The following is an 11,999-nucleotide window of genomic DNA, read 5'->3' as shown; positions in this document are numbered from 1 at the left end:
AGTTCTAAGTCCTACGTTTCGAGGAGCGCCTCTAAGCTCTTGAGCTCTCTTTCTCTCTCTCTCCCGCTGAGCTCCTGATTTTCCACTATTGCCTAGTCTCTTCTCTGACTTAACCGTCGGAGGGTCCCCGCCAGAGGCATCTCCAGTCTGTGAGGATTCTTTCTTGCAGGTGCACGATGCCGGCGATCGGGCGATGGGGGGGATTGGCCGCAACACATTTATCTCTTCTTCCTGATTTCTATCCGAAATCAAATCATAGGACTCGCCGAAGCCCTGAACCTCATTTATAAAAGTAACATTTTCTCTCTCCATACATCTTGCCTCTCATCCCGATTCACTGCTAGTGAAATCTCTCGAGTTTCCTTTCAATTTTCATGGAGATCTTTTGGTAAGCCACTATATATATACATATACATATACATATACATATATATATATATATATATATATATATATATATATATACATACATATACATACATACATACATATATACATATATATATATACACATACATACATACATACATACATACATACATACATACATATACATACATACATATATATATATATATATATATATATATATATATATATATATATATATATATATATATATATATATATATATATATATATATATCTATTCCTACCATTCTCTCTCCTCTTTTTCTCCCTAGTTTTTTCATTCTCTTTCTTTAGAGATTTATGGATTAGTGGAAGGTTCAGATATTTAGATAAAATCAGATCAACTAGTTGACCTTAGAAAGAGTACCAGATCTATAATATTTAGGTATTTTTCTATAGTTATCCTCATCCTTAACCATCTATGATTTTTATATTAACTTTGATTTTGTGAATATGTTACTATTTGCACAAGAAGATGTCATATAGAACACCTTGACCTTAACTTCATAAATCGAGAAGTAAATCGATTGTCGTGCTTGGATCTGAGATCAACATAGGTAAGGATCCCTTTACATGATTACTTATATATATATTTTATACCATGCATGATGATTTTTGGCTTTATGTTGGATATATGATTTTTTATTTTATATATAATATATATTGACAACTGAAGCATAGTTTATCACCATGAGTTAAAGCATGGCATATAATTTATCAGTCACGAGCTGAAGCATGACCATTGTTAGTCCAAAACTGAAAAAGAACTATTGATTTAGATTATATCAATGAAACATGAATCGTAAGTCATATGAATCCTCTGATGATAATTATGATGGATCTGTGATCATACGTGATCTATGATATATGTTTGTATAACTACTAAGTTACATTGGATGCTTGACATGGGATTTTATGACTTATAATTTTTTTTTGATATTGTTCATTATTTTGAATTGTATTATTATGTTAGAGTAAGTATAATGAATTTTTTATAGGTTGTAAAACTCGTAATCCTAATTTTTTTCTCTTTCTGTTTTCAGAGTTGCAAGATATATAGTTTCAAACGTGTTTGGCCTAAAATTCGAGAAATGGAGTTATCTTATAGGCCTTGCATGGCCTCTAAAATTCATGTGGCCATATCATATGATCGACCCAGATGGTGAGATTTGGGATATGACAGAAAGCTCCCAAATTAGCAGCCTCTCGGGGATGATTAGCTTTTAATTAACTATGTTAAGTTGTCCATCATGTACTTCTTGTCATCATTTGCCAGATGCATGGGAGGCAAAGTTGCCAACCGGGTGTATGTTCTTAGCATCAAAAAATCCTGCCACTCCATAAGCTAGATCTTTTATTTCCCGTTCTTCCAATATTTTTTTCTTAAATTCACAATTTTGGGTTATTAAAAATCTTATTACTAGAAAAAAAGAAAAACAATGGGTTCTAAAAATTTTGTCCTAATAGCAAATTTTTTAACAGCCATCATGTGTCGTGAAACTATCCATGGATATGCAATTGGCTGTTATTTTCAACTACATAAGTTTTTACAATAGTGAGACAAAATAGTACTTGATCAATAAAGACAGACAGGTAGGAGAACCATTATGAATATGTATTCAGTCTCATATCGATTATATATTGAATAGATTTTATATATTTATATGAAATCAAAAAATTTAAATAATATATTTTAATTAATCTTTTTAGATGAGACTCCAGATATATTATGTTATATATCAAACTAATAGGGTATAATGCACACTGTTCTCTTTCTTGATTGAAAAACCCTACGTTGTTCTCGTCTATGCCTACGGTGCATTCAAATCCACTACTTGGCAGATTGGTGACAGCAAAGTGCCTGCCGGCCATATGCAATGCATGGATGGGAAAAAGCATGGCATAATGAATACTAGTGTATCTGCCACGGTGGCCGCACTTCCGGCCTCCATCAGCCTGAAAAAAAAAAAAATGTGTACGTGCCCATCGAAAAAGACATATCAGCTAGGCCCATAAATAGACATCTCACCATCGAAAGTTGATGACTCCACAGAATTCCAAAAGCCACATAATGCCACATTATTCACCACATAACATAAAAATTCAGCCTTTTCGAACTCCTTGGACACAACTTCTTCCCCATATTTTCACATGTATGTAATGCTCTTCGTGGCAGGGCTTAATGCGTTTGTTCCAAGAAGCTTTGTCCCGATCCATCCCTTGGGTCACGTAGTTGGTGCTTTTAAAACCAACATACATATGTAGATGCTACACCAGACTAATTAACTTCAAATCTGAATGCTAAGGCCTGGGGTCAATTACTGCAGACATTATAAGATCGTGCAAATTTGCACGCCAAACTCACATTTCTAACACAAATAATTGGCACTATCGCCATGATGTACCATCATTTCCGAAGTTGAAATGGTCATAATATGAAAGCCGAGCTTCTTCCTGATTCATGGAATTTGTTCGAAGTTTGACGAAGAACGTCTCAACAAGATTGAAACCAGCTGTTTGTTCATTACACAATGAAGAGATTAGTCAATACTATATCTTCTGGCAATAAGGTGACAAGGGAGAGTTAGGCTATATTACAACAAATTTTTTTCAATGGTATTACGCAATGTTAGAACATGTTGACAACCAACAATGCTACCAGCCAACCTCGGTAATCCGATGGAGGGTCCAAGTAACCTGCTCCACTAGAGACAGGCCCATGACCTCACATTAGCGGTAGAAAATGGTGCATGACAAATTCAACACCACCCAAAAACATGGATCATGCCTGGTAAAAGGCCAGCTAGTTTCGACCACCCCAACTCTTCTTGGGAGCTCCCTCGTACGAAAGTAGTTTGGTGGAAGAGAACTGATGTGATGGCTGGAATTAAAACTTTCTAAGGCCAGCTAGTCCACCTCTCATCCCACACACGAGTGGAACCCAACCACCTTTTTAATTACCATGGTCTGTGGAAGCCTTCTGTCTTGGCCATAGCCACTTCCATCATCTAGCAAAGAAAAATCTTGCTCCTTGCTCTTGTGGTAAGTTCTGCGGTCAATAGAGGGCACTGTGGAGTGCGAAGACATACGTACACCTAACTTGGCATATCTAGCCTCGAGTTAGAGTTAGAAAATGGGAGGAGGGCACAGAGACTAGACACGGACAAAGAGGTGGCTCTGTGGAAAGGATGCTATTGCAGTCGCTTTTAGAAATTAATGATACCAAAGCACCGAGGAGGAAAGAAAATAAATGGGACTGAGGTATTGCACTAGATACCGCTAGATACTGTTTCCGAAACGCTGCTTTGGGATTTATTTTGGATGTTATGACAAATTTCGAAAACAAATATTTGCATGTTCCCAACTATATATTTCTTTTTCTTTTTTTCTTTTTTCTTTTTTTTTTTTTGATGTTAAGAAGAGGCTCAACAGAGCCATCCAAATTTATTAAGAGAGTTCAGTGAAGATGTGAAACAGGAGTTGTCGGAGAAGGATTATAACCTCTGAGTAGAGAAAAAACCAAAAAAGAAGATACAAAAAGAAGCGGCAGATACAAAGAGAGAAAATCCAACTATATATTTCAGTGGATAGCAAGTGATTTTTATGCTATGTGCCATGCAAACGCCCATGATTCCAATCCATCGGAAGAAGGATGGTGGCGATATGAAATCTCCCTTCTCCTATCCTCATCCTTCAGAGGATAAAAAAGCATCTCGTATGCAATTTTTTTCTAATCTCATCAACTGATCCACCGAAACTTTTTCAACTGCAAAAGGTGATAGGAGAAGGGAGATTAATCTCCAATTGGACGCCTAGATTGCTCAGTTTTGATACCATTGTACATCACTTTGACAGCCAATTAAGCCAAAGCACCACTACAAAAGAAAATTCAAGTTTTATACCCCTCCAAATTCCCAAAAGCATCGAACCCTGTAGCTATCTTTATATTCTGCTTTTCAAATTCTACCCTGATTTTTGTTCATATCTGGACTCACAAATTCACACGAACTCTTCTAACTATTTAGCAAAATCTTTCTATAATAGAACTCTTCAGATCATCCAGTGAACAATTTCAAATTGACCGAAAACTTGACAAACGATGAAAACACCAAATTGATGATCCAGTGGCTGGGGTTATTGACGCACAACCTTTCATCATCCAGCCAATCCTGAGTTGAAATCCAATCAACTGGATTTTAGTCATTATAGACCGATGTATATATATATACACACATATATATACATACGAATGATAGATATGTATGCATATGTGTGTATATAAATAGATAGATAGATAGATGTGTATGTACAAGTCTAGAATCTAGACTTCCTCACTGTTGCAGCATATATGCCAAACGGTATTGTTAGGCAATGAAAGCTCCCCATGCTAAACGTTTCTGATGGTGGTGCATTCAAGCCTTCACCGACGTTGGAAAGATGGGCCATTGGAGATTACCTCATCAATCCCCATCCCCCCAAGTCAAATGCGACGTTTCTCGGTGCCCTCTCTTTCCTTGCATCTCTCTCTTAATGGCCAGTCTTTTCTCTGTGGTTTATTTCAGAAAACGAATTGCAACAAAGACACCCATGATGCCAATGAGAGACTTTGAATACCTAATCATGTATAAACCATGGATCGGGCATGACTCGCTTAATTTGCCGGGATCAAATGCTGCTTCTCGACTCATACTTCCACCGGCCGCGTGGCTCCGGACATCGAATCCATCGAACGCCGCTACGGCCATCGGTCCAGCGGAATGTGGGATCACTTGTTAGGCAGTTGAGATGCCGTTTACGCGATACGACAATACCATGGCTTCAGCTTGTGGCAGACTCACACCGAGGCCTTGCATGTTTACCAAAATCTTCACAGGCATTGATATTTCTACAAGGAGGGAGTGCTCCTGTGCTTTTACTGCCCCCCATGATGAGTGGTTATTGGTTTGATCCGGTTCACCGCTTAGTTGGTAAATCAATCCAACCGTGAAGCGACACATGATGGAATGACGTCCGACAAAAAAAATTCGTAGATGTTACTTTCTAGCTGGATTGATCCACCAACTCAGTGTGATCCTAGCTACTAAAAGTTACACTGATATGGTAAAAAAAGAGAAAATATCCTCTGTCCATCGTGACTTGGACTTTTAAAAGAAAAAAAAAAAAAACTTGGACTTTTAAAAGAAAAAAAAAAAAAAAAAAAAAAGATATATATAGCTTTTCCACCGATGGTCACTGTTGCGACCAACTCCTTCGTCAGAAATGAGCACCTACAAAATAAAATCCACATTGATCAGAATTATCTCCGACGGAGATCCTCCGATACTTAAGTCAAAGAAGAAAATCGGGCAACAGCAATTAAAATGAAGATAATGACAGAGCACAGCGTAAAAGTTGTTTATCGAAACTATTGCTTTACCCTCTTTTTTATAGAGTAGATAGTCGTAATCGTCGGATATAGTCCTGCATTTGGTGGTGTAGAATCATAGAGCGATAATCTCGTAGTGGGTTATTAATCTCCACGGATTATGCCGCGATATCAGTGGAGTAACCGTCCATGACGATTATGATATATTTGAATGAGTAGGCCGACTATGCATCGGAGGTCGACTGTTGGTTAGTAACTCTGAAATACTGAAGATCGAAGTAGTCTGTTGTCTATAGAATCCGAACATTGGCCGCTTACCGATCCGGAGTCGATGAGGGGTGTTCGGTTGGTCGGTTGAGAGTAGCGTCGGTTTATTTAGTCGATATTCGGTCGATAGTCGCTTTCAAAGTTGTCTGTTTGTGGGATCAGAGTTGGGTGTCGGTCGATCTGTGCTGGAGATTGATCAGTTTATTGAGGTCAATCGATTTATCCTAATAGTCACCATGAGAAAAAATTATTGCATGCGCCAAATGCAAGTGAATTAGGGCAAATGCTAGAGCATATGTATGGTGGATGGTGTGCAATTCAGAATTAGTGAAATACAAAGGGTAGCGTGGTATGTTAACTATCGTGGGATTTGATGCGATCCAACTGCAGCTGGTGCATGCAACATGGAGGCCGCAATGAGAAAAGTTTTATATTAGAGCAACCATGAGAGATATTTTGGACCCTCTTTGTTCTCATGCTTATACTTTCCAACTGAATTCAACTTTGCTCCGGCACCTGATCTCAAGCCTTTCGACCCATGCTCTATGATTTATGAAGATTTCAAAGTTCGTGTGGATCCGCTGTGAAGAAGCAGTCAAAGTATCGCGTTCATGTGGTCATCATGTGAAACCATAGTAATGTATTCTTTGAAATTAAAGGTGACAAGCCACTGAAGCATCTCCACCAATGGTGATGTGAAATCGTAGGCATGTATTCTTTGAAATTAAGGGCCATTCTAGTACTGTTGAGGTGCAATTGGTTGAATATGGATGATGATGCCAATGTATCACACGCACGGGAGCATGTCAGCAAAGTTTCAGAACTTAAATGAAATGAAATGAAGTGAAAGGACTCAAAACCTTCTACACTTTTTAACTGTCGACCTTGGAGCACAAAGGACGAGGAACTATTAGTAGTTTGCACCGCTGGTGCTAATAGCTTCGGATCGGTTGGGCTTCGCTGGTTATCAAACTGCTGCTTATAGGAAACGGCGTTGCAATTTCAGCATTAACATTGCAAAGCAGTTGGTCAAAGATGACTCCTAGCTAGGTTATAATCAAACTACTTGATTTCATATGGCAGATTACACCTAAAGAATAAGACACAAATGCAAGGCCACACTAAAATTATTGGCCAAGCAATGTTTACTTTTATAGCCCAAATTATTTTTCATATATTGAACCTTTATAACTCAAGAAGATGCTTTGCATATGCCTGTACGCATTTTCTGGATGTTAAGAATGGAACTAGTGTTGCTTTCTCTATGTTTAAATTTATACACTGATGTAAAGATAAAATGAGTATCTTACCATTAGCATGGTGATCTTTACCTTTTTTTTTTATTTTATTTTTTTATAAAAATAAATTTATATAAATATAATTAAATATATTTAATAAAATTAAAAAAATAAAATATTTATAAATTTTTTCGAAGTAGCCGAATCATTGATCTATAATATTTCTACCGAATCTTGGATCATAAAAGAAATGATCCAATCAACTGTACTGTTTATTTTGCAATGGACATCTCTGACTATCAAGGAGATGCACCGATAAAATCCTCCAAATACTGTACGGTTGATTAAGAGTCATATCATTCGGGCCTGTATCCATCAAGTAATCGTGGCTGAATCTCCTTCAATAATCAACCGCATTAACAAATCCCCTATGTTATCGTATTATATTCCTTACTTTGTAAGTACAAGAAGAGGTAACCTCACTGCAGGTGAGGACATCCGCAAGTCCTAAAATAACGCGGGTAGAAACTTGAAGAAATGGAAAACCTCTCTCTCTCTCTACGTCGTACACCCATCACCATCAAACTTCTGACAAGGAATGCATGCAAAAAGCCAGAAAAAAACTATGTGATCAACCAACCGAACCTAACAGTTCAACCATTAACACTGCATTCAAACCCCTCATTATGTGCTCAAAAGTCCTCATTATAGCCTCTCAAAATTAAGCTTTTCCAAACCTCGCTCTCCTGACGGTGCATCCAGAGACATCACAACCACTACTTCCTCATAGGGAGAAATTCTTTACCTTGCATTGCTCTCACAGTCCCACCAGTAATAGAGAACCCTTTGGAGTTTGCCAAGCCGCGTCTCATTGCCTTTTTATTCCCCTACTCCAAAGCCCAGTACAAACCCACCCCATCAAGAACACAGAAAGGAGAAAAGCCAGGGGCCGACTTCCACTTCTGGGTGATCTCTTCCCCACCCCTTTCTTGTGCTTCTTCTCATTGGCTCCTCCCTCTCTCTCTCTCTCTATATATATCTCTACTTTAGGGTCCTTTTATTTTTTATTTTTTGATGGGAAGATGATCAACAGAGCCAACTCCACTGAGGGCTATGTCCCTTCTATGGTGTCCTTTGTTGGGCTGGAAGGTAGCAACCAAAGGCAGCAACCTTGGGACTGGGACACCACCACCACCCTCCACCACCACCCCATCGCCACCGCCATTCCTGCCGCCGCCTCCAACGCCTCCCTCGCCCTCCAGAACCACCATCCCTTCTTCCACACCTCCTCCCAGCTGGATTGCCTGCCCTCCCTCTTCCCCGGCAACAGTCTCCCCTTCTACTCCCCGCCCGTCGTCGACTACCCTGCGGCGGCCGCGGAGGCCCTCGTCAAGCGGGAGGACTGCGGCGGCGCCACCGCGGCCGTCGCTGGTGCTGGTAGAATTGGGCTGAATTTGGGCCACCGGACCTACTTCTCGTCTGGAGATGCGCTCGCCATCGACCGGCTCTTCGCCCGGTCCCGGGGGTTGTACTCGCTGAGCCACCAGCCGCCGCGGTGCCAGGCCGAGGGCTGCAAGGCCGACCTTTCCGGCGCCAAGCACTACCACCGCCGCCACAAGGTCTGCGAATTCCACGCCAAGGCCGCCGTCGTCATCACTGGCGGCCTCCACCAGCGCTTCTGCCAGCAATGCAGCAGGTGAGAACCTGTTTTATGTCATATATATGCTAATCTGGATGTACAAAAGCCCATATATAAAATCTTCGGCGTTCATGTGCCAAAATAAAAAAAACTTTGGTGTTTATTTTTATATTGAAGTTTGAGTTCCATCATTCTCTACATTTTGGCTTGTCTTTTTCCCTTTGGTCTGTTGGTCTCATGTGTTGTTTTTTTTGCGCCCCCCCCCCCCCCTCCCCCTTTTTTTTTTTTTCTGGGAGTATATACTCGTTCATTTGTTGTTGAGTGGTAGTTTCTTGGAAATGGATCAAAACACAGAAATCTATATATGTCTACGCTGATTTGTGGGTATGGTATTAATATTTACTAGTACGGGGTTCGGGTGCAAAGTGGCATCTAAAATTGTTGTTTAGGATTTAAGCTAGTGTCATCTTCCTTTACTTGATCTCTTGATCAGTTGATATTTTATGTTGAGAAAGAGGATTTACGTCTGACGTATTTGATCTCAAATAAGCTCTGTCAAGTTTGGTCTCGTTCGTGTTGTTTTTAAATAATATATGGGAGATTGCGCACATATAGCTTTCACTTCTTTATTCTATACTGCTCTTTTACAGTTTTGAGTATAGCGGTTAGCCTGCAGCTCGATTCTGACGCTGGCTACAAAACCCAAGGCTCCTTGTTTTATTTGTCTTTGTGAGCCATAGGAATATCAGCAACAGGTGTGAGAGAGGACTGCCTTTCTATTTTCTCTGTGTTTTCCAGTGGATTAGTACATATTCCCCGTTCCAACCTCCCTTCCTTTCCTGTTACCGTTTGGGCTTTTCTGACTGCACCTGCCCCATTCTCTCCGCTGCTTAACATTAAAGAAATCAGGCCCTCTGTATCTAGAAGACCAGAACTGTGTGTCTTCCTCCTTCCCCCCTCTCTCTAGCTTCAGCTTCTTTTCTTGACACTGGGATCATCTGAAAGTCTTGATGCTCCTTTTCCTCATGTTGGAAAAAAAGGGTAAGTGGGTTCTTAGACTTCTCAAAACGGTGAGCTCTTCCTATTTTCTCCCATGATGACGTGCACCTCACCTCTTTCCTCTTTTCCAAATGTTGGCCAGGTTTCATGTGCTGGCCGAGTTTGATGCAACCAAGAGGAGCTGCAGGAAGCGCCTGGCTGACCACAACCGCAGGAGGAGGAAGCCTCAACTCCCTGCAGGAAACGCAGACTCTTCAGCCCCCAGGAATCCAACCACCAATTCCGGGGAGAAGAGCAAACAAATATCAAAGCCCCCCAGAGACGATTGTAAAGAGCTAAAACTTCAATATTTTCGCGTTTTCCCACTTCTTTCTCTCAAATATTTCATCTTCTGATGGTTTTTAACTAACTCCCATTTCGAGCAGCAACTGGGAAGTCCACAGCTGCCATATGTAAGACCAGTGCAAGCTTGGAGGGGCAGCTGGAGTATTCAAACAAAGCAAACCCGTTGAGACATGGGCCAGATTTATCTCTGGGAGGGGTTGGACCAGTGAAGAAAGGAGTTATGGGGTCTTCTAATGCTATGCGCCAAAACCAAGGACAGTCCGTAGCCATGGCAGAGGAGATTAAGGTTCCACAGCAGCAGCAGCAGCTGCTCTCCTTCTCCTCCCCTTCAGCATCCAGTGGGACCTTCTTCCACCACTATAACCTCATCTCCTCCACTTCTAATGAGGCCTCCCCGTCACCAGGAGGGGATTCAGACCACACCACCAGGCACCACCACCAGAACAACCTCCTCCACCTCGGGCAGGCCATGTTTGAAGTGGACTTCATGTGAGGATGGATCAGATTCATGGAAGGTCCTCAAGAGTGATTGTATCAGTCTTTCTTTTTCTGTTCTTCTTTCCATCTTTACCCTTTCAGCGCGAATAATGTTTTTCTTTTCAGAACTAGCTGTGCTGCAGGAGGGTATTCAAGATTTTTTTTGTACCTTTCTAGGGCTTTTAAGTTGCCTTCCCTTCTTGGCTGCATTCTTTTTTGAATTCTTCTCATCCAGCTTCAGGTTTCCTCCGATTCAAGAGAAATTTCATCTATTAGAATAAATCTATAAAAGTATTCATAATAGAATAAACATAAACACATTTAGCAAAGTGAAGTGCTTAAGGAGAAAATTCTCACGGAGGATGGTGGAACATAATCAACTTAGCAAGATCTTATGGCATTTTTTTCAAAGTCTCTAAAGCTCTACTTATATTATCATAAGGAAATGATTTGCCGATGTTTTATATGATAACATGATTCATTGACATATTTGCCAGTCTTTTATTATTATTTTATTTTAAAGCTCACTAGTAAACTATGAGTTTTAATAAAAATAAATTAGAAACCTTTAATAGAACAAAGTGTTGTGTGTGTACACAAACGGTAGGGTTACACTTTTTCATTCACCAAGATATGTATAACAGCCTTTAAAATCACATCTGTCTCGATGATCCTCATATGGATGTGAAACACAAGAAGCAGACGCAGTTCACAATGGATGTTGGATCAGATCGACAATTCCATCGCGTAGAATTCACGTATACTAATTCTAATTGGATGAGTACATGATATATAGTCTTTTGACTTGATATTAATGCATGGAACTGTTCAGTTACTCTGGACTTTCTATTGAAGACTGATGGAGACAAAAGGCCCAAAGGCTCGTAGGGTCCTACAGAAGCCCCCATGTTGAATAGAAACCACGTGTAAGATCTTGTGTCACAAATTAATGACATTTAAAGAAGGTACTGAGGATGAGAAAAATAATACATGCATGCACCTTTCCCTCAAGAAAATAACTGCTTTCCGATGAACAATAACAGTTGTCCTCCATTCCGAGACATAACAAGGAACTCGTGCATACATCCTCTATCATTTATACTTATCCACATTATTATTTCAATATGGAAGAGGATTGCCTTTCATATTTATTTGCATCAAGAATAAAAGATTGGGGTAGTCTTGGTTAAGATCGATTGGATTTGATCTCAGATTCAGTCAGACCAAAATTAAATAACAGGAGTCCTACATCGATGAT

The 11,999-nt window shown here is 40.0% G+C and overlaps 1 protein-coding gene across 1 annotated transcript; it reads left to right on the top strand.

The window, feature by feature from the left end:
- The first annotated feature begins 7,954 nt into the window (after positions 1-7,954).
- Positions 7,955-10,962, top strand: LOC105050386 (uncharacterized). The gene is made up of 3 exons (XM_010930376.4): positions 7,955-8,977; positions 10,062-10,246; positions 10,345-10,962. The coding sequence occupies exons 1-3, from the start codon at positions 8,364-8,366 to the stop codon at positions 10,755-10,757; spliced, it is 1,212 nt and encodes a 403-aa protein (XP_010928678.1). The 5' UTR covers positions 7,955-8,363; the 3' UTR covers positions 10,758-10,962.
- The last annotated feature ends 1,037 nt before the right edge of the window (positions 10,963-11,999 follow it).

Source organism: Elaeis guineensis, chromosome 8 (genome assembly GCF_000442705.2).
Source record: "Elaeis guineensis isolate ETL-2024a chromosome 8, EG11, whole genome shotgun sequence".
In the NCBI taxonomy this organism is placed as follows: Eukaryota; Viridiplantae; Streptophyta; class Magnoliopsida; order Arecales; family Arecaceae; genus Elaeis; species Elaeis guineensis.
Note: the sequence above shows the minus strand (reverse complement) of the source record. Positions and strands in the feature narration are given on the sequence as shown.